The sequence below is a fragment of the Echiichthys vipera genome, assembly GCF_963691815.1.
Source record: "Echiichthys vipera genome assembly, chromosome: 5".
NCBI lineage: Eukaryota > Metazoa > Chordata > Actinopteri > Perciformes > Trachinidae > Echiichthys > Echiichthys vipera.
The window spans coordinates 24,754,932-24,778,426 of record NC_139830.1 but is presented as its reverse complement, the minus strand read 5'-3'; the positions used below and the strand labels follow the sequence as shown (position 1 = coordinate 24,778,426).

General features: G+C 40.4%; 1 protein-coding gene across 2 annotated transcripts in view; it reads right to left on the bottom strand.

Annotated features, from left to right (window-relative positions):
* Positions 1-23,495, bottom strand: part of tenm4 (teneurin transmembrane protein 4) — a gene marked incomplete at its 5' end in the record, with an annotated part of 123,777 nt that overhangs the window by 91,433 nt on the left and 8,849 nt on the right. The window contains one exon of one of the 2 annotated variants that reach the window (XM_083914595.1): positions 2,870-3,091. The exons of the other annotated variant lie outside the window; for it this stretch is intronic. Coding sequence (XP_083770721.1) covers positions 2,870-3,091 — 222 coding nt within the window. The remainder of the gene's footprint in view (positions 1-2,869; positions 3,092-23,495) is intronic. 2 annotated transcript variants of the gene reach the window in all.

The following is a 23,495-nucleotide window of genomic DNA, read 5'->3' as shown; positions in this document are numbered from 1 at the left end:
AATCCGCTATCATCAGCAAACAAACTGGCAGAGACCACCCATGCCTATTTTTTTATTCTGTTTACCTTTATTTAGTCGTTTCACTTTGTATTGCATTGGCTGATGGAGGGATTTGCAAACATAAAGCTATCGTTATTTAAATATAACACACATATAGCACTCAACTTGACTCTAGCCAAGCATGTTGTGCAAGTTTCAAATTTTTGGCAGGTGAGCCACAGGATGCTGACTGCAGTTCACTAATGGCCACCAGTGTTGCTAATAACAAGGGTTTTTCCAACATTAGACAGAGAACTTTGATACAATTCTAGCGCAAGAAAACTAATCAATATTCGACACCTCTTACATTGCCATGGCAAAAAGAAAGTCCATGGCTCACAAAATAGAATATTTTTTCCAACATGAAGACACACCAGCACATAAATGATTTTCCTTCCTGTTCTTTCTTCTTCTTGCTTATATTAATAGCTGTATTACTTTAAATACTATTGAACGTAGTATCATATGATTTTGAAGCATGTGGTATTGAAGAGCATTGGAGTATACTTTTGACAAGAGAGAGCCCGCAGATTTTGCTGTTTCCTTTGTGTAAGCCAACACATAAAAACGACCAAGGCCAATAGAAAAAATACAAGGCAATCTCTAATTCAAATCAGAGTTAACCATACAAATGGTCATTTTTTTACTGAATCAACTGTATTCGATACTTTTTCATTAAACACAAGTGGTGACTTCAATAGGAGTAGATGGTATTGCTCCCTGGAGTGAAAGAGTCAAATTGATTCTAACTAAAAAGTGCGAGATAAGCAGATTTGAATAAATAATTCTGCAACTTATAAAGAATGTGGTTGTGATGAGGAAAATGTGCAGGAAGGCATGGAGCAAGCTTACATGGCTCATTAAGTAGTTTAAATGAACAAACAGTAGAGGCTCTTCTCTCGTCTCTTTCTGATTGTAATTGGCTCCTTGCTGTCAGAGATATTCTGTAATTAAACATGAAGAATGCCATAGAAGAAATTTTTTAGTAAAACTTATTTTGCACAGTTTACTACTAAATAGAGCATTATCATCAAGAGTACTGGTTTAATGTTACTGAGATATAAGAGTGGCAAAAGACTACAGCCACGAGAAAGACAAAACAGAAACATGCTGTAACTTAAAGGGAAACTTAAAAAGCCTGTGGATGACTAAGGTAGTAACTAGAGCTGAGGATATTCCTCCACATTCCTCTTTTGACAGCCTGAGGCCTAACTAAATGCTGTACCTATGCAAATCAGTGTCATTGTTATGAGACAAATCTGCTGTGGTAAATGCCATTCCCCCCACCCTCGTCCCCTTAAGCGCCATCATGTCACTGCTGGTTGACCAGCGTGTTGCTACTGTGGAATTAGGGGGGAGATTTGCGACAGGATTAATAACTCATTCTCCAGGCTTTTTGAGATGGCAGCTGGGGCACTTTGGAGTTTGATGTAATTCAACCCCTTGGGTAGTTAACTTGGAAGCTTGATCAATTATTTAGATCATTTTATTTTGTTGTGTGTATGCCGAGCCAGTGGGAGAAGCAAGTAGGCCTAGCTGTTGTAGTTGAAAGGCATTAACTTTCAGATATCAAAAAATATCCTCTTCAGAATGCAAATTGATGACTTATGGGAGATGTGCAGCATAAATTGCTGCGTTTGAATGACATAATTTTATTTTTTCTATGTAGATGGATCATAAACAGGAAAATATAACCTGATACACAAGTGTGACATTTTGTGACCATAATAATAAATCCAATTTCCTAAGGTTACCTTGAGGAAATGCTTGAAACGTTATCAAGTCCATGCATGTCATGAAGTGAGTGTTTGTAGTGTTATAAACAACATACACTGGCCTTCCAAGCTTGTGTTGAATCTATAGCAATCGGCAATGCAACAACAATCAATATAATATAACAACAACTCAATGAAACATTTTCACTCCATAGACCAGTTAAACTATATCCTCTACCACAAACAATTCATCAGTGCCAATAGTTAAATGCCAGTCTTCACAATAATTAAATGAGCAGGTTAACTGCTGTGTAACACACTTTGATTATGTAAGGGTTAATGTCGCACTAGGTGTTTAATTATCGTAGTAGTAAATGTGCTATACATGTTTTACAGTCACTGAAGTTTTCTCAACTGTCAACACCATGTTTGGAGTTTGAGCGCAAACGTCATTCTGTCAGTTAGAATGAGTGTTAAGTCAACAGCAGGAGACTCTGAGTGTTACAACAGGAATTAGTAGCTGACATGTATTAATGCAAAACCACATAGGGAATTTTTAAACCTAATCTAACTCAAGAAGCACTGCTTGAGTTTAAGTTGTTATCAAAATATAAACAACGGTATGCCTGTCATGGTTTGCTACCACTGTTTTCAATACAACCGCAAAAAAGTTGGTTCTTGCAGTCATATATGATGATAAAACAGGGACCTGCACCTGGTATTAAGTCTTATTTTCTTGCCTACTTTCTATCTGAGGTGTGGAGGATGCAAGCGGGCTGTTTTTTCTGAGATTTCTATAGAGGGATTGTAATGGTTACTCCCACCAGCACGCATTGAAACTGACGAGAAATATCTGTGACAAATATCTCCTACCGAACCAAAATTGTCCATCTCTTTGAGCTAGGCTCTGAACTCTGCAGACCTTGCTTTAGAGAGCTACGTGCATTTCCTGAGGCTACATATCGACTCAACGTTTCAACTCTCTCTCATGGTGCTCAGGGAAAAAAAATGGGACATATTCTTGCCCATAGCCATCTGCATGACCTATAACACAACATGTCCAGGAGCAGAAATCTAACCTCCAATATGCAACAGTAGTTTGAAAACCAACTCACCATCAGCAGTTGCAGTGGCAGGAGCATACAGGTTCCCTGAGCCAGTTTTAACTAAGAATGAATTGGGGCCAAACTCATCCTCAGAGTCAGAGTCCTGGGCTGGCTGAGCCGCACAGTTACCTAGCAACCCTCCCTGGCTGTCATTGGCTGCAATGGAAGGGGGAGGGAATGGGAGCTGCTCAACAGGGGAGGAGGAGGCGGATGAACAATGCAGCGGAGGACCTGTGGACCACAAACAGAGACAACACATGGGGGGGGGCAATGAAACACACCCAAACACCGGCAACATCTCATGGAGCAGAAAGCACACACAAACACTTTCTCACACAAACACACACCCACACACACACACACCCACACACACAAACACACACACACACACACACACACACACACACACACACACACACACACACACACACACACACACACACACACACACACACACACACACACACACACACACACACACACACGCACATGCTAGACTTAACTCTGAAACTTCAAAAACAAACAGGGACACATATGCTTTTGTGTCCACCACCTCACCCCAGCTGGGAGGAACAATACAAATAACTAAAATGACTTTGAGATAGAATAGAAAAGGCAAATGCCTGGCACTGCTTTACAGAAATAAAAACAACAAAACACCTTTTTGGGATGTTAAATGCAAAAAAGGAGAACAATTCCAGGTTTAATGATCAAATATAAAAAGATGAAAGCAGAGATTTTTTTCAGTAAAGGTGTACTCATACATTAAAGCATATCCTATATTCAGTACAAAAGCTTGTTCCGTCAAAAACATCGACTAGAAAATACTTCAAATTCTAGACACCATCTTACATAACTGTCCTTCAACAAACTACAGAATTACACCACCAGATCCAAAATTTCTGTTCCACGCAGAAAGAACATGAATTATATTTTTCCAGATATGTCGGGGTTGTTAATACCCCCTCCTGTGGAAACACATATAACCCCTGCTAGCCAAGAAATAAATCCGACCTTCCTACTTGTCAGTGATATAAAATACCACAGAGATCAGCCTGGCCACTCACCTTATGTTTTGATTATTCATAGCTCTTTTTAATATATATATGCAACCCTAATTCTTACATATGACTATCATACAATTTCTCCTTTCAGGGCTTATTGGCTCCAATCCCCATGCTGTCACGGAATGTTAAATCTCCACAGAGCTCCTATTAATGTGTGATTAACTTTTGATGCAGCTCTGCACCACGCTGGAAATGGAGTACTTTAAGAACACGACTGCAGCGAATCAAGCCATCAGTTTGGTGCTCTCCCCATCTTTCCATCAGTCCGTTGGTCTTGATGTCGAAATTCCTGCTGACTTGACTGTCATCCATCAGGAGATAAATTTCCACTCGCTCTGTAATGATCCCTGAACAGTATTAAAATACGACTCACTGACTCGGATCTAATTAGGAAACAATTAGTGATATTAACATATCAGCCACAGCCCTACACAAGCAGCAAATGTCCACTGCCCCAGCGAGTCACAGTTTGTGCTTAATACGTCACACCACACACTTAATTTCTCCTGCAATCCTCTAATGCCTGTGCAGGTATTAGGTGCAGAGGCACAGTGGCCATGCTGTGGGTTAATGACCGTGACACTGTTGTGCTTGAATATATAGCTTGTGCCACCCAAAGGGGAAGAGCTTTAAAGGCGCATCATTATAGTCATTCCCAGAATCCCTTGGATTCAAGACACTACATTAGGGTGTCAAAACAACAATAGTGAAGAACACAGTAGCACTCATTGAGCTAGTATCTGCCGCAAGACTGAAATACTTGACATGAAAGACAAAAATGAGCTGCACCAAGTTTAGGACTGAAAATTACAGCATTTTCTTTTAGGAGAGAATTCATCAGTGAGACAAGAAAATATTAAAGTTCTCTAAATACGGTCAAAGTCATAACCTAAATGAGGTCAAGGTGGTCAAGCTCAGCAGCCATTAGTCTTGTGCATAGAGATTTTTTATTCAGTGCCTCACTGTGTTTAATTAATGCTAGCTTGTGCTTGCAGTTCATGTTCAAGTCACATGCGCCTAAAGTCACAGCCAGAGCTTTTAGGTGAAAAGCGCTTGAGGTAGCCAGACAAGTTTCACCGGCTGCCAGAGTTGATTGCCTTTGCCTTCACTCACTATTTTACAGCAGGCAAAGGGGACCTTTACTTAGAAGCCCCTGGACCATGCGTTACTGCTTTATTTCCTGACAGCTTCATGAAGTGCCAATCACTGGCTAGTTATCCTGACTGCAAACACAGACCACCACCCACTGCATTAAAGGTCTTAATCAACTCAATAGCAACCCAATTTAAATAATGGACAAGTATATTGGTGACTGTGATCTGTGGCTAAGGATACAGACATTTTGAAATATAACTGACGTTTTGTTACACAGTAACTTACTTAAGGTGTAAGAATTTAACATTCACTGTATTTCAAGGTGAGACCCCACAGGCAAAAACCTTTTTTTTCATGCACTTTCATCAACAATTACCTTCATTTTCAAGAGATAAACAACAACAGTTTGGTACTCACGTGAGAAAGAGAAGCTGAACAGCAGAAGCAGAAGCATGTGAATGTTGATGGGCAGCTATGCGTTTTTTGTAAAACCTTACAAATTCCAATAAATAAGCAAGTAGGTGTTCTATGTTGTACTCAAAAACATAAAAAGGACATTAATGTTGGGCATGAACTGGTGCTGATGCTAATTACCCTGCTATGGGATCACCCTGATATTATAACTAATACTGTTACAGTTACACACTGACTGCAAATGCAGAGTAGGGGTAGGAATCTCTACTTTACCATTCAATTCAGAGAGCTACAATGGATTGATAAAATGACTATCAAGGCATCTTGATGCATCAAAAAGTTTGATTTATTTAATATAATTTTAAATATATATACACTGGAGATCAAAATTAGAGAACACATTATAAATACTTGACTTATTGTGATATACTGTTATTTTTTAATGTTCAAAATTTGATATAATGTCCTCTGTGTCTATACCAGTGCTGTTCCAGCATGTTTTTTAAATAGCCAAGGCACTTCAACAAAAACCTTTATTTTGTGAAAACAGCAGGGAGCAAAATTACAGAACACTTTCCTATACCTCCCAGTTATCTGTGTTAATCTGGCACTTCGTGACAATTTACTTCATTGTTGGACACTCCCTATTTATCTGCAGCTCTCCTGGTTACTTTGCAAGATGGCAAGCTACTCTAAGTTGACTGAAACCCTGTGACAGCAGGTTGTCCAGATAAAGTCTAAAGGGATGACCCTCTCAGCCATTTCAGGAGAGGTTGGGCGTTCTAAGTCTGTGATAACAAGAATATTGAACTTTACACAGACACAGATTCAATGAGTCCCTCAAAAAGGCTGTTTGTCCATGTAAAACAAGTGCACAGGAGGACAGAATTATGTCAATTTTCATACAAGACAATGCCCCCTGTCATACTGCAAAACAGGTTAAACAGTTCTTTGAAGCTAAGAATATAGAAACAATGAAATGCCCAGTCCAGATCTAAAACCCATAGAGAATCTCTGGAAAATCCTTGGTAACAAAGTAATGGCTATGAAACCCACTACAGTTACCAAACTGTGAAAGGGACTGCGAGAAGAATGGACCAAGATCAAACCAGAGCAGTGTGAGAACCTAGTGATGTCCTGTGGGCGCAAAAAAGAAAAAAAAATGTAAACATTCAACGATGATGGAAAGATTTAAAGCACTTAAATAGTGATTCATTTCAGACTTTTCTGCATTGAAACAAAATTTTCCAAGAGAGAATTATGAGGCATCTGAGAATATTTTTTTTCCCTAGCCCTAAAGCAGAGTAATGACCTTAAATGGTGGTGGGCAATATTAAAAATATGTATTTCATCCGGGCTGTCCTCAATTAAAAACTAAGTCGACTAACACTCAAACAATTTTGACAACTAATCGATTAGTTAGTTGACAAAATTGTTTGAGTGTTAGTCGACTTAGTTAAGTTTCTCCACAAAGAATCATGTGAAAGTGCCATTTTATATATTGTGTTTATCAGAGATGTGTGCTTTATTGCAAACTAGCCTTATATGATGTTATATCATACAGAAATATATTGTGTTGGGGTACATTTTCTGAAAACTCAATTTAGAGATCATTTAGAGCATATGTAACGAGATGGGAATGTCTTGTTTCAGCTTACATGTATGCAAACAAAATCCAAAATCACCATAAAATTGTCCTGTTCATTGATTTACAGTGATAAAGCAAATAAAGCTATACTGGTTCACAAATATATCATATTTCACATTATATATTGTATAGCCTGAAGCTGTGCCAGTGACACTACAAAATTAGAGCTGCAAATAACTTGGGTAATTCTACAATGGATGTATCAGGGTTCTCCTTCAATTAATAATTTGGTGTAATAAATATAATAATAGTGAAAAGTCGTATCACGGATTAAATCTGACTAAGAGTGCAAACCCAAAGATATTCGGTTTACAATTGCAGATAAACAAAGACAGGCAAATACCCACATTAACAAAGCAGAAGCCAGCATTATTACATTAACAATTAATCTATTCTTTAAATGTTTTTAACTTAAACTTAACTTTCAAGAAACTAATTAATTATTCAACTAATTGCTTCAGTGCTAAAACCAATAAATAATTACATACTTCAAAAAGGATTTGTGGATACACCTTGTGCTCCAAAGATGTCCGACAACCTCTGTATATTATGTTGATGTGATCAATCTGTGCATTCATGTCTGTGTGCTTCTGATTGTGTATATGTGTTGACTAATGACTGGAGGCCACAGGAGACATCAGAACAGTTCTGAGAGATGTACACACCCACGCTAGCTGCTATCATTAATGTGGGGACCGTGATGCAGAATCATGCATTGGAAACTATGAGCCTAATCACAGCGATTAAGTTTCTGCAACAGAGAGAGGCAGAATCAGTCATTTTTTTCTGTACATAAATTTATGCATAAAAGAAGCATGAACTTGAGGAGGCTTATCAGGCCAAGGGATAGACAATTATATCAGGTAAATAAAGAATACAATTTAGGGAGAGGTTGAAGTCAACGTGATATCTTTCATCCAGACAATCCTGTTCTCTCTCCGTGTTTCTCTAAACCTAGCTAATCTTTCTGATTTGGACTCAAATTGCTATAAATTCCAAAGCTATACAAAGAAATCCATTAGTATTCAACAAGATAGAAGGTGTCATTCTTCAAAAGCACAACCTAGCAAAAAAAATCTTTGACTACATAGTTAAATTTACTGCACATCCAGAATACAGAGCAAGGTGAAGCAGATGTGTGACTCCACAGTGACAACAGGAATTATCTGTTTGCTTAAAGACTACAGCTCCAGGCAGCATCTATAAAAAATGCACTGTATTTGCAGATAAACAATGAAAAAAAAAAACATATCTGCGCCTGTCCGGTACCATCAACTGATGCCATGTGGCATGCAAGGCATACAGGATGCAGAGGAATGACTCAGAGTATCAGCAGGGACTCAGTGTCATCCTCACACTGCTACTCATGTTGTAAAATGCAGATTGTGTTCAACCTCCAATCTACCACAAAGCGTGACGGTCTGCATGCAGGATTGATGTAGTCAAGGTACCAGCATTTTTATTCAATGCTAATGCTATATTCAGATGTTAAAATTCCACAATGACACCAGGGCTGTGCGTTACTACATTGACTAAGTTCTGTAGTAGCATTTGTGCAGGAATGTGTGAAAGGTTGGCAGTTCGGCAAATCATTCAAATGTTGTGTCATTTGCTCCTGGCACCAATTTTGTCAGACAGTCAAGGTGGAGTGGGATTCAATTCAGGACGTGATTTTTGAATCTTTTTGTCGTATTTTCCGCTGTTTGACTGTTGACTGTTTCGGCCACTATCTAGTACCAGACTATGAGTATTTATTCTGATCCTTCAGGTTCTTGTGACTGTCCCTAATGTATTTGCATGTGGAGGTCAAAGCAAAATGGAGGGCTCTATTTCATGGACACATGGTAAATGGCAGTGGTAAGTGGTATTTCCTAAGACACAGTTTTGGTTTTGTTTCTTAAATGAGCCTGCTTGGTATTTTGCAAATGGTAAGAATCATCAATGTGTGCAAGAAGCGTATGCCAAATTTGGTTTCAAGATTAACCACATTTGGGGTGGCCGGTGGCTGAGTGGTTAGAGCAGTCGCCCCATGAAAGGGGCTGCAAGTACTGGAGGCAGCGGCCGAGAGTTCGACTCTGACCCGTGGCCCTTTGCTGCATGTCTCCCCCTCTCTCTCTCTCACCCCATTTCCTGGCCGTCTTATATAAAAAAAAAGGCTTAGAAAACTGCCCCAAATAAAAAAAGAAAAAGACCACGTTTCTGCTAGTTGATATGGCCAATATGATCACATCATAAGTGTTGTAACGAGTGTAGTGTATTGCCGTAACGAGTTTGCCCGCTGTTTCTTTGACATTAAAATAGAAACAATATAGAATATATATATATAGTCATATGTATCAACCAGCCTATTTTGCACCACCCACAGCCTATATGCTTAGACCAAGTCACACACTACACTTCCAACACAACACCAATGTTCTGTGCTTTTTACACTTTCAGATGAAGGTGAACCCTTAATATTCTCCAAAATCAGACAGGCACCTTTTATGTCTGCTTCACTTTTATGATACATTATTCTATCAGTAGACATCTAATTGCCCACATAAAAAAAAAGATCATGGAATCGATGTCATGAAGGTCGCTAAAGATTGATGTGTAATTCTCACCAGTATCTGTCAGCCACAACAGTTGTCATGTAAGACGAATTTAATGGCACATAAACTTTAGTTTAGTTATATCTATAGTTTTCTTGATTGTCTCACACAGTTTATGGAAAACAAATCATATGGATTGTTGAAAACCTTGTTATAAAAGCATGTCTATTATTAATGTTGATCCTACATGCAATCCTTGAGTAAGTGATATGGTGAAACACATTTTCTACAGTGAATCATGAGCAGGGTGTACTCTGCAGTTCTCAGTTAAAATGGGCCACAGGAGTTTTCATGTTGCTTAGATTGAACACTAAGTCATAATGACTATTTCATACTGGTGTGCGAGTATGATATGAAGCATTAAGGATGCAATGAAAGTCTGTTAAACGTGGAAAACAGTTTTATAAATAAATAAGCCTATTATCCCAAACCTAATACAAATAATGGTAATTTAATTGAGATATATTTGCCTACAAGGTACTTTGGCCGACAAGATACCTTAATTGGACATCTAATAGCTTTTGAATTGCCTGAACATCATCAATTCCCTTTTGAGCATTCCAACTTTGTCCCCCTAATGATGTCCTGTTGTACAGCTCCTATATTTACTGTGTAACACAAATGTCAAGATCAAGTTGTCCTAGAAATGGTGTGCCATATAAAGGCTTTAGAGCTGCTAAACCCATGAAAGGAGGTTTTGATTTCTTCTAACTGACTGGCAGTATTTGAACTCTTGCCATGACTGATTAAATGTGCCCTCTTGCCTACTATATCACTGTTCTTGGTTTGGATTGAACTTCAAAGACTGTGCAAAGGCAGTGTTAGTCCTGACTTTGGGTCACTGACAGTCTTAAAAATTCAACATCTTTGTGACTGAAGAAAACAATGCACTGTGTTGGTGTTTTTTACAATGTAGCATGAAGAAAGATGTAGTGAACATTGGCTCACAGACCAACAGACTAGGGTTGGATGACATGACTATATACCTGTAGAGTATACTGTATACTGAATACTCATAATAAGTTAAATAGATAATAGGCAATGTTGCAAATCAAGGAGGTAATATTGGATTCACAGAATATTTAGAGCCTCAATATCAAGTATTTAATTCACTGGTTCCCATGTGGATATTTAATCTAAAATTAATTTTCAATCAATACAATATCACAATATATAAACTGTAGAGAATACTGACTATCTAGCAAGCATGAAGACTATATTTGTAGGGCTGCCACGATATGCCGTCATAATCAATGACAGGCAAAATACATGGGCACAAAAGTCTGTCACTGACGTCCTCATCTCAACAGCTGCTGCATGGCCACAGAAGCTGCTGAAGCTGAGGAGAGACAGGTGAAGTGAACATAACGTTGTCGGTACCGGTTAACAGGCTCTGTAGTGAATGACACAAGCAATGAAGGACAGACTTTTCTTTGTGTATGCTACTCAGTGGATTTAATTTATTTCTAAAGGTAACTGATAAATAATTAAAAATGTTAAAGAAACTTTAAAGAAAAGAAGTGTTACAATTGGGAAATTAATTCAGTGTGGTGGTAGAATGAATAAGATTTGGTTCAACAAAAAACTCAATAATAAGTCCTCAATTTTTTTGTTCTATTATTTTTTATCATGCTGCAGTTGCATGTTTTAACCTCCAGTTTTGCATTTTTATATGCTTATCAAAAAATGTTTCGCTCAGCTTTGCTTTGTGCTGCATTATACAATGACATACAGCTTGTCAAAATAAAATCAACTTGTCAGCCACTGTCACCATGTCCCCGCTGACAATGGTCAATTAGATTTTTTGAAGGAAAATCATTGAGATCCATCAACTAATTGATCAAATAGTCGATGGATATCTCATCTCATCTCATCTTCATCCGCTTATCCAGGGTCTGGTCGCGGGGGCAGCAGCTTTAGCAGGGGACCCCAAACTTCCCTTTCCCGAGCCACATTAACCAGCTCTAACTGGGGGATCCCAAGGCGTTCCCAGGCCAGCGTGGAAATATAATCTCTCGAGCTAGTCCTGGGTCTTCCCCGAGGCCTCCTCCCAGCTGGACGTGCCTGGAACACCTCCCTAGGGAGGCGCCCACGGGGCATCCTTACTAGATGCCCGAACCACCTCAACTGGCTCCTTTCAACGCAAAGGAGCAGCGGCTCTACTCCGAGTTCCTCACGGATGGCTGAACTTCTCACCCTATCTCTAAGGGAGACTCCAGCCACCCTCCTGAGAAAACCCATTTCGGCCGCTTGTACCCGCGACCTCGTTCTTTCGGTCATGACCCAGCTTTCATGACCATAGGTGAGGGTAGGAACGAAGATTGACCGGTAGATCGAGAGCTTTGCCTTCCGGCTCAGCTCTCTTTTCGTCACAACGGTGCGGTAGAGCGACTGCAACACCGCCCCCGCTGCTCTGATTCTCCGGCCAAACTCACGCTCCATCGTCCCCTCACTCGTGAACATGATCCCGAGGTACTTGAACTCCTTCACTTGGGGTAAGGACTCATTCCCTACCTGGAGTAAGCAATCCACCGGTTTCCTGCTGAGAGCCATGGCCTCAGATTTAGAGGTGCTGATCCTCATCCTAGCCGTTTCACACTTGGCTGCAAACCGATCCAGTGAGTGCTGAAGGTCACTGACCGACGAAGCCATCAGGACCACATCATCTGCAAAAAGCAGAGACAAGATCCTCAGCCCACCGAACTGCAACCCCTCCCCACCACGACTACGCCTCGATATCCTGTCCATGAAAATAACGAACAGGATTGGTGACAAAGTGCACCCCTGGCGGAGGCCAACCCCCACCGGGGACGAATCCGACTTACTGCCGAGGATCCGGACAAAGCTCTCGCTTTGGGTGTAGAGAGATTGGATGGCCCACAGAAGTGACCCCCTCACCCCATACTCCCACAGCAATTCCTACAGTATCTCCCGAGGGACCCGGTCATATGCCTTCTCCAGATCCACAAAACACATGTAGACTGGATGAGCATACTCCCAGGCCCCCTCCAGGATCCTTGCGAGAATAAAGAGCTGGTCCGTTGTTCCACGTCCAGGACGGAATCCACATTGTTCCTCTTCAATCCGAGGTTCGACTATAGGACGAACCCTCCTTTCCAGCACCTTGGCGTAGACTTTACCAGGGTAGTAGTAGTGTGATACCCCGGTAATTGGCACACACCCTCTGGTCCCCCTTTTTAAACAGAGGAACCACCACCCCAGTCTGCCACTCCCTTGGCACTGTCCCAAACTTCCACGCAATGTTGAAGAGACGTGTCAACCAAGACAGCCCCTCCAAACCCAAAGCTTTCAGCATTTCTGGACGAATCTCATCAACTCATGGGGCTTTGCCACTGTGGAGTTGTTTGACTACCTCAGTGACCTCCGCCAGGGATATTGACAATGATTCCCCATCAGCCTCCAGCTCTGCCTCTACAAAAGAGGGCGTGTTAGTTGGATTAAGGAGTTCCTCAAAGTGCTCCTTCCACCGCCCGATTACCTCATCGGCTGAGGTCACCAGCGTCTCGTCCTAACTGTTAACAGTTTGGTCGGTTCCCCGTTTCCCCCTCCTGAGATGTCGAATGGTTTTCCAGAAGAACCTTGGTGCCACCCGAAAGTCCTTCTCCATGACTACTTCGAACTCCTCCCACACCCGCTGCTTTGCCTCTGACACAGCAGAGGCTGCAGCCCTTCTGGCCTGTCGGTACCTTGCAACTGCCTCCGGAGTCTTCCGAGATAACATATCCCGGAAGGCCTGCTTCTTCAGTCAGACAGCTTCCCTGACCACCGGTGTCCACCACGATGTTCGACGGTTACCGCCCCTTGAGGCACCTAAGACCTTGAGGCCACAGCATCTAAGACCTTGAGGCCACAGCTCACCGCTGCAGCTTCAGCAATGGAAGCTTTGAACATTTCCCACTCCGGTTCAATGCCCCCAACCTCCACAGGGATGCCAGAAAAGCTCCGCCGGAGGTGTGAGTTGAAGATCTCTCGGACAGGGGCCTCCTCCAGATGTTCCCAGTTCACCCACACTACTTGTTTGGGTTTACCTGGTCTGTCCAGAAACTTCCCCCATCCTCTGATCCAACTCATCACCAGATGGTGATCAGTTGACAGCTCTGCCCCTCTCTTCACTCAAGTGTCCAAAACATACGGCCTCAGATCAGATGATACGACTACAAAATCGATCATCGACCTTTGGCCTAGGGTGCTCTGGTACCACGTACACTTATGAGCATCCTTATTTTCGAACATGGTGTTAGTTATAGATAATCTGTGACTAGCACAGTAGTCTAATGACTGACGAACACTCGGATTTAGGTCAGGGAGGCCGTTCCTCCCAATCACGCCTCTCCAGGTGTCTCCATCATTGCCCATGTGAGCGTTGAAGTCTCCCAGCAGAACTATGGAGTCCCCTACCGGAGCCCCATGCAGGACTCCATTCAGGGTCTCCAAGAAGGCCGAATACTCTGAACTGCTGTTCGGTGCATATGCACAAACAACAGTCAGAGTTTTCCCCCCTACCACCCGCAGGCGTAAGGAGGCGACCCTCTCGTCCACCGGAGTGAACTCCAACACCGGCCTCACACCCTGGGCAACTCCAGAAAAGAATAGGGTCCAACCCCTAACTAGGAGTACAGTTCCAGAACCGAGACTGTGTGTGGAGGTAAGCCCCACCAGATCTAACTGGTAGCGCTCCACCTCCCGCACAAGCTCCGGCTCCTTCCCCGACAGAGAGGTGACATCTCACGTCCCAAGAGCCAGCTTCTGCTGCCCGTGTTTGGTCCGTCGAGGCCCCTCACCTTCACTGCCACCCTTGCAGCCGACCCAAGTGGTTCCTCCTGCGAGTGGTGGGACCACAGGATGGAGAGGAAGGAGGTGCCACGTCACTTTTTCGGGCTGTGCCCGGCCGGGCTCCGTGGCAAACCCGGCCACCTGGCGCTCGCCGGCGAGCCCCCCGTCTGGGCCTGGCTCCAGACGGGGATCTCCGGGCAGGGTCTCTCTTCCTCTTCGTTGTTTGTCCATTGAGTCTTTGTGAACCATTCTTAGTCCGGCCCCTCGCCTGAGACCACTTTGCCATGGGAGACCCTACCAGGAGCACTAGGCTCCAGACAACACAGCCCTCAGGTTCACAGGGACACACAAACCTCTCCACCACGATAAGGTGATGGTTCCCGGAGATTTCGATGGATATTTAAAACAGAAAAATAGTCATGAGCAGCAGCCCTATATATTTGACTTGAAAAAAAATCATCTTAACTTGAGCATCTTAACTAGTAGTTGTCAATCCCTTTTCACTTTCTTTTTGATAACAACGCAATGCAACAAACAGAAGATATTACAGCTGGTCAATAAGAAAGTATGTTGACAATTCTGCCAAAACAACTGCAAACATACATAGGGACACTGAGGCCGATTGTCTCCTCAGGATAAGAACATAAATGTTCCACTCTTCAGTACAAATATGTTCTCATCTCTTTTTTCCTTGAAAATGTGGCTCGAGCAGGCTTTTTACACTCTCTGCAGAACATTACTTGAGGGCGTATGGTCAAGAAGGATTCACATAAGTTAATATGACACACAGTCACATCAGTTGAAACTGCAGGTCATCATGATGTGGAGATTATGGTATAAAATGAGATAAATTAATTATAATGTCTGACAATTTTATTAAATCTATTCTTTTGTTTCTGCGTCCTTTTGGGAACACTGATGTGCTCGTAAGTCATAGGTGTATGTGCTCAGGTAATAATTACACTTATCAGACCTCTCCAGGCAATACAAACAAGATGGCTTCACTCTGGTTTTTACATTATTAGAATTCCCAAATTGTTTTCTATTGCACAGCTGCAAGTTATGACTAGCCTTTTATGAAATTAACACTAAATAGGTGATCTAATCTCACAAAAAAAAGAACAAATTAGACAGTGTAAAGCTCAAAGGGGCGGTTTTGAAACTGACATAAGCCTAATGCAGCGAATGTACGCAAGAGGCTGCCTTGTGCACACATGAAACATCTTTAGAAAATGCTTATTTTTCCCTTTTTTAAAAAGCAAATTCAAATTATTAGTTGACTTCACACACCTACCCAAGGTTGTGTTAAAACTATCCTGCTGCAGGATTACAAGGATTTCCCCGGGTGATGCAATTTTATTAATGTGTCAGACAAACTGCAATTCTGCAGGACACTGCAGTTCAACACCCAATCACAAACTAAACAACAAAAAACACAGACAGATACATAGACACATTTGCAGAGGAAGTGGGGAATGAGCTTTTATGAACCAACATCGGAAAGATGATAAAAATGCATGTGACGGTGCTCTTTACCTGCTAGGAATCAATATCATAATAACGGAGAGTGAACATAATGTATAATAAGGTTGAAAACAAATTGTAGACACTCATAAATGTTTTTCTTTTTTTTTTATAGACATGACCATTACTGAGAAAATGGAAATTATATTTGTATGTAATAAAAAAGCATTACCACAGAAGGCACAATTCCATTTAAAGGCTGACCAATAATATTTCTTTGAGCACTTTAAACCCAGCATCCATAACTTATAACTACTGAACGCTCTTAAAGAGACATTGGATGCCAAATTATAAACGGGCGGGTAGAATAAATCCAGAAAACAAGAACAAAATCAGGTCATTAGTAGAGATATTGTTGTGCCTTTAGAATGGTTTGGACAGTAGAAATAATTAGAAATGGGTGATTTAGATCAAACTAGCAGTTGCTTCAATTCCCATAAATATGTTCACAACCATAGGCCTCAGATAGATCAAAACTCTACCCCACACTCTTCTTTAAATTACACCAATTCAAGGATGCAATCACTCAGTGCTAATCTATTCCTCTGCATGGAGGAGGAGGAAAATAAGATTTTAAAAAAGCAGCGCTAGCATACACAGCAGAGTACTGATGCCAGTGGCTTTCCAGAGCATCTCCTCGGAAGATAAAAAAAGGGGGTAAGAGTGGCTCAGACTAGAGATGGCATTTCTTCTCTGGGTGATTATAAGAACAGACTTTTTTTTCAGTCATCCTCTATCCACATCACTGCATGGCTTCTGCCACTCTCATCCATCCAGTCCACTCTTTTTCTCTGTGTTGGAGAGACTGTGTGCCCTGCAATCCAGCCGAAAGACACCATCTGTTTCAACTCCTCTGTCACAAACAGAAGGATGCATCAGGCTGGAAATGTGAAATTGAAATCCTAAACTAACTGAAATGTCTTCTTTTTGAGGATAAACTTTACTACTGCTCCACTGCCGCCTTCATAGAAAAGTACAGGAGCAGCAACTTATTGAGCGTCACCCATAAGAAATGCTTATTGCACCTATGATAAATGGAGAACAATGCGCAGGCCAGCTGAACCACATTAAGACAGTTTAGCTGATACACTACAATAAAGAGGTGTCTTCTAACTGATCTCTTAAAACTGAGAACTTACTAATTGATTACTTTTCAAAACTCCTTAGATTTGAAGACCCATGTCCATTTTTTTTCTTTTTACTTCACTAGTCTTTTGAATCAATGTTAGCTCTGACGAGCTCTGACATTGCTAAATCCCTCTATGCAGCCCCATCCAAGCATCCCTGGGGGCTTTCTTTGTTCTAGGATAAAAAAGTAAAGGTTCCAATATCCTCACCTCTCACTGTTAACAACATCCTGCAGGCATGTGGTGTGCTGTTTTGAAGGATCCTCCTGCTCAACACAGGTGTTTGTAACTGACATCGTGACAGGATATCTTCTCTTACAACACAGGAAAAGAAGCCTAAATACAGGCTTATAATGCATCTGCACCCATCCAGCAAGACCTCTGCAGAGGATTCTAGACTTCAAAGACGTGCCCAAGATAATCTGCTCTAAATTGATGTTTCTGGACCTCTATCATTGCTCGATCATCAACTGAGCCAACTTAAACCGTGGCTGAAAAAACAATGCTAATAGTGCATAATTATCAGCTTTTACTCTGTCTGCACTAGCTGCTCTATTCCCCCTCCCATCACACACAGAGGCTGGTGAATAAACACAATGGCATGAATAAATAATGGCCCCACAATCCTCTTAAGGTCCCCGAATAGTGAGGGGAAAAAAGACAAAAGTTTACTTTTGGTGTTTGAGAGCAAGCGGAGCCTGAAATTGTAAGCGACTCATTAGGGCTACATGTGGCTTGCCCGGGGCCTTGCTGAACAAAGATGGCACCATCCCCATCCTGTCATTTCTCAGCACACTCTAGGCCTGGCCTAATAAAATCCTAAAGTAGACCCATAAACAGCTACATTCCCAATAAAAGACAGTATAGAGCTTTAGCATTGCCTTAAAAAATGCCTTAACATTTTCTGAACTTTCCTCTGGAAACCAAGTTTTAGAAGTACTGGGCAGGCCACCTTTGTTTAATGCTTTCATGCTAAAAGGAGCATACTTCTGTCAAATCATTACTTCCTCCTCTCATTTTGCTTTCCAGATAGCTTACATAAAAGCACACTGTTTTTCCATTTCAGACAGTTTGTCAGTGTTAAAGAATTGATTTGTGTGGGTCTCCCAGCTCACTGAATGCATGACAGTTCAAAGGGTTATCTAAAATGCATGATGTCGAGAGGCGTGCGTTTTTAAATGCTTATATAATTCAAAGCCACAGAGTTTGAAACAAGGCAAATAAGGTGTGTTTGTAAGAGAAGTTGTTACAGAAATTTAATGGGAATATACACTGGAGATCAAAATAAGAGAACAAAGTATTAACATTAACAGCTCAAGTCAATTTGTTTTCTATTTCCTGAGTTAAGTTATGTGACAGCAGTACTTTAATTGAACCACTGAAGGCATGGACCTGGAAAAACCCTTGGCAACAAAGTAATGTCTGAGAAACCCACTACAGTTACTGAACTGTGGAAGAGACTGAAGAAGAATGGAACAAGATCAAACCAGAGCAGTGTGAGAAACTAGTGATGTCCTGTGGGCGCAGATGTGCTGAAGTCATTCAAAGCTTCGGCCTCTACACTTCCTATTCATTTTTTAATCCTATAGACCTAAGGAAACATTGTTGAAATCTTCTCTTCTGACACAATGATTACTGTTCTCTAATTTTGCTCACAGTTTTTTTTTCACAAATTAAAGTTTTTGTTGAAGTGCCTTGGTTATTTAAAAAAAATGCTAGTACAGTGCTGGTATAGCCACAGTGGATATTCTATCAAATTATGACACAACAACAAAAATTTGTTCTCCATTTTTTGATCTCCATTGTAAGGCCGGCTGCATCATTTGGACAGAAAATGGTATCTTGATCTAGTATCCGCATTTTGCGACCATTTCGGTGCATCTCTTAGTATGTATTCACAGCTGTAGTGGCATGAATGTAATAATAATATATCATTATATGCAGATGGAAAACACCTTTTCTGGAGCGTAATGTAGAGACTTTGGTCAAAACGAGATAAGCCAATTTCGATTCCAAATTTCCACTGAGGCGATAAATAGAAATTAGTTCCCTGAGGTAGATGAGGTCTAGAACTATTCTTTAATACTCTGTTGGAGTAAATTCCGAATGTGAATTTAAAATATATTTTTCCATTGCTGAATAGTGGACATTAACATGCAAATTTTTATCATGGCAACTAAAGTCAGAAGCACAGATATGCTGCACTCACTATCTAATGAACAGAATACAGTAAAACACAATCAATGTGTTATATTAGATCTCTTTAACAGTGTAACTCTCTGCACAGGTAGTCCTTACCGCAATCCAATTCATCAATTTGTGTTGATATTTTGGTTCTTTTTGTGTATACATTTTGTTGTATTTGGGATGTCCTGGACAGGATCAGGATTGAGGCCAATCAATGTTTGATGAAGCCTAATTGATTTTCAATCTTGACTTATTACACTCAAGCTGTGGGTTGTTTTGTAACCCGTTGTATGGTATGTTGTCTTTTTTTAAAGAATCTATTGCATCTTGGTTGAATGTATTTTTCCTGGATTTTTAGAAAGTATCAGAGTCTAATTAAAGTCAGCGTCTTATCATGAGACATCCTGTATTCTCTGACACTTCTCTTGGATGTGCTTACAGCAAAGCAGAAGGCGCATAACAACTCTAATTTTTATCCCACTTCATCCTTTCTCATATTCAATTTTAATTACACTTTAAATGTTTTAGTACATGTTCTTCTTATCTCGTCTGGACTCATAAATGCACCATGTAATACCTCTGCTTTATTGTCCTGTGTACACAGGGCATCCATGCAACAGTCTCGAAACTCTCACTGGACCACCCTGTATTAATAAAGGTTCACTGAATTAATGGAAAAAATCCTGGCCAAGCAGCATTTTCTGACCCTTAATCAAATCACTATACACTATATATATAAATAGCTGTGCAATGGGCTAGGCTTCTTCACGAAAAAGCAATGCAATCTATTGCACCGGTGGCAACTGAGTACGATTAAACAAACACTACAATTAAAAGTCTAAACAAGGAATTAAAAGTGCCAAGCATCCAATTAGTTATGTTCACTAACGAGATGTACCCTGCAGCCTCTTGCTAGGTGAAATATGCAGAGATAATTCTTAAAAAACTTCCACAACGTCAACATTACTACTAGACCTTAGGGAAATCATGGACATCAGGGACATCTCTCATCTATTTTTAATTCCATTTAACACCACAAAAAAACTGAAGAAAAAAAACTATGCTCTGTTGTTCTCACTTTATTGATTAATCTCTGCAAAAGCAGTACAATATGTCATGCACCAGTCACAATCTGTGGGGTCATACAGCCAATGTATTGTTGTAAATGTAACTCCTTATCAAGCAGCTGAAGTCAATTTGTTTTGTATTTCCTGAGTTAAGTTATCTGACTTGACATTTTAAAAACAACTGCCTCAGGTTGTCATCCATTCCTTAGCCCAGTATCGAAGTGTTTCTGGCTGTCCTGGGCGCCCCGTTTGCACCAAATGAAAAGCTAAAACTTTTACACATCCAACCAGCTGTAAACCACTTTAAGTGCTCAGTTAGGACTAAGTCAGTCTAAATCGTCTAAATAGCTCAAAGTGTGTCAATGCCAAAATGTGGCAAGCATTGAGTTTTATAGAAAGAGAGAATGCAGCTCTGGTGTGACCTGCTGCAGAAGCTGGCAATTCATACAGCTGAGATAAGACTAGTGTTTTGAATGTGACAGCAGTACTTTAAGGGAACCACTGAAGGCAGAGGGGAAAAAAAATATCTTGAGCTTATGTTCGCAACTATTTTCTTCACTATGCAGAGACTGGGAAATTTCACTGTGCCTAGCCACTTTCACTGGGAGAGAAATAATCCAAAAAGGACCTGAGCTGTCCAGCACAACATGGTTTTAGAATCGCAGGGTCTTTCTGTGTGTTATGAAAATCTTGTGTGTGCACTTTCCCTGTACTTATGTGTGCTAATATTATTTTTGAATCATGCCGTACCGGTTAACCCTGAGAATGAAAGCTGGAGTGTTGCAAATAATAATATACATGTATTTATGCTCACAGATGATATTTTACTCCATGCAGTTCAAAGCTACTGCTTCCAAGACAAAAAAGGAAGCACAAATGTTGTGCAATTATGCTACAGCATAGTTTGTGTCCTGGTGGATTACAGCCATGCAGGGCCAACTTCAGACCAGAGTTGAAGAAAAATGGAGCGAGGTCTTCAGGATTTAGGTTCAATTGGGCAGGTTGTAATAGTTCTTTCATGTGAGCTAGTATTGGCCATGTTTCATGCTGTCCGGAAACGAAGACACATTTTGGGAATATCCGAGAAGACGCAGACTGACTTGTGAGTTAAGTGTTTGCGGCATCAGGTTTCCATATTCCGCTTAGCACATCAACTTTTTTTCTTTTTGACAAGAGCAAAAGTCACCTCAAACGAGCGTAAAAACTGCACAATTGAAGAGTTTTTTTAGAATTTTTACTTCATCATTTGCATTAAAATGTGTTAGTGGAAACATACGTATCGATACCGGTCATCTTCATCTTCTGAAAATGTACTTGTGCTGTTCCAGATACTAACTTTGATGTTAGATACCTTTTATTTGTGTAGTTTGTCAGTTTCCCAACATAGATGCAAAGTTTATCAAGATAATATATGTTTTTACACAGCCATGATAAAAAAAAATGCTTTTGCATCTTACATGCATTTATCAATGTTTCAACTTTAATACATAAATATTATCCAGTTCTGTATGTAGAGGCTTCTACATATCAGAGATTACCAGTAATAAGAGAAATCTCAGGCAGCATGGGAGTTTGAATTGAATTTCCATTTCTTACTAGTGTAACTACATTGCGATCTCAACAGATCGCTTTTGTTAGATATAACTGAAAATTCAGAGCTATCTGGGATTGTATTGCAAGAGAGTGGTACACAATGTCTAAATACATAAAAAAAGGTAAAATAAGACCAGTAAAATACAATACAATGAAATAAGATAAAATAAGATATTTTTTTCTTAATGTATGCTCAATGGAATAGGGTATGAGGGAGGAAAATACAAGTAAGATTTCACAGACAGGAGTGTATCTAGGGACCAATTACACATTATGTGGTCAGAGTACAGGCCAATAGTGATCTGATACAAGTGGTCTTTTTTCCTTCTTTACCTCACTGGGTGTAAATGATTGGACTGGAGTGGTCACACACCAAGCTTTTAAGGTTTGTGAACATGTTGAATTATATTGTTGTAGAAAGTCTGGAAAATTACTTTTTTTCCAATTATATATCAGAAATGTGTTTACTTTGAAATTGAATTGAATTTACTGAATCCAGCCAATACTTGATGTATTTAATAATGTCAGTATATTCCGGAATACAGATATATAATATTAAATCAGTGCCTTGTTATATGTATTCCATTCTAAGCAGGGAGATAACTTTAACATACATATAACAGTAGCATAGATAATTGACTATGTTGAATGAATATCGCTAAGAGTGGGATAGAAGTTTTGAGACTGGTTCAGGATGATCCCCTATGGACGAGGGCTCATCCCGCTCCATGTCGAGCTTTGAGCTGTAGTGAGGCCCCTGAGCCTTGGTGGTAAGATAGGCCCTGATGTGTTGTTGGTTTAGACTGTCAGAGGCACTGGCAGGGAGTGGGTATGCAGCTCCACAGATAACAGACCAAAACTGTCCACAAGGGCCTCTAAAACCCAGCAAATTAGCCTGCAAATGAGCCAGAGAATATCTCTGCTAATCCATGATCAGAGCAGAGACTCCAAAGAGATGCCAAAAAAAAGTAAACAAATAAATAACTTCAGAAGAAATACTGAGGGTGGAAATAACCAGGGCTATGAGCTGGGAAACCACTAGTGATTTCTTTGAAGCATAATTTTGCCTGATATTCTTCAGCTACGATGCCTGTGAACGAACATGTTTCCATGTCGCTGTGGATACAGTGAAATTAGAGATCCCAACATTACAGAAAACACTGTCCCCTACAGCAAATGATCACAGTCATCAGGCAACATGTATCAATCATGTATCAAAATACCAATGTATTACAAAAACATATTATATTATATTATATTTGTCTCTACAGGGATACTGTGACTGTTAAAATTGTGTAATGGTTTCTGTGATTTTTAAAACACAATGTTTATACACTTTTGTCACTTATTTCTTAGCTTTGAAAATACAAAACATGTCAGTTAAAGAGATACAATTATTGTCAGTATAACTAGATCTAAGTGTTTTCATTTCTTTGATCTTGATTCTTTGAAAAGCTGGGCCATTTGTTTGAACTAACACTCTTAAATTTTGGATGTGGGTATTATTTCTTATGGAAAGCAGGCC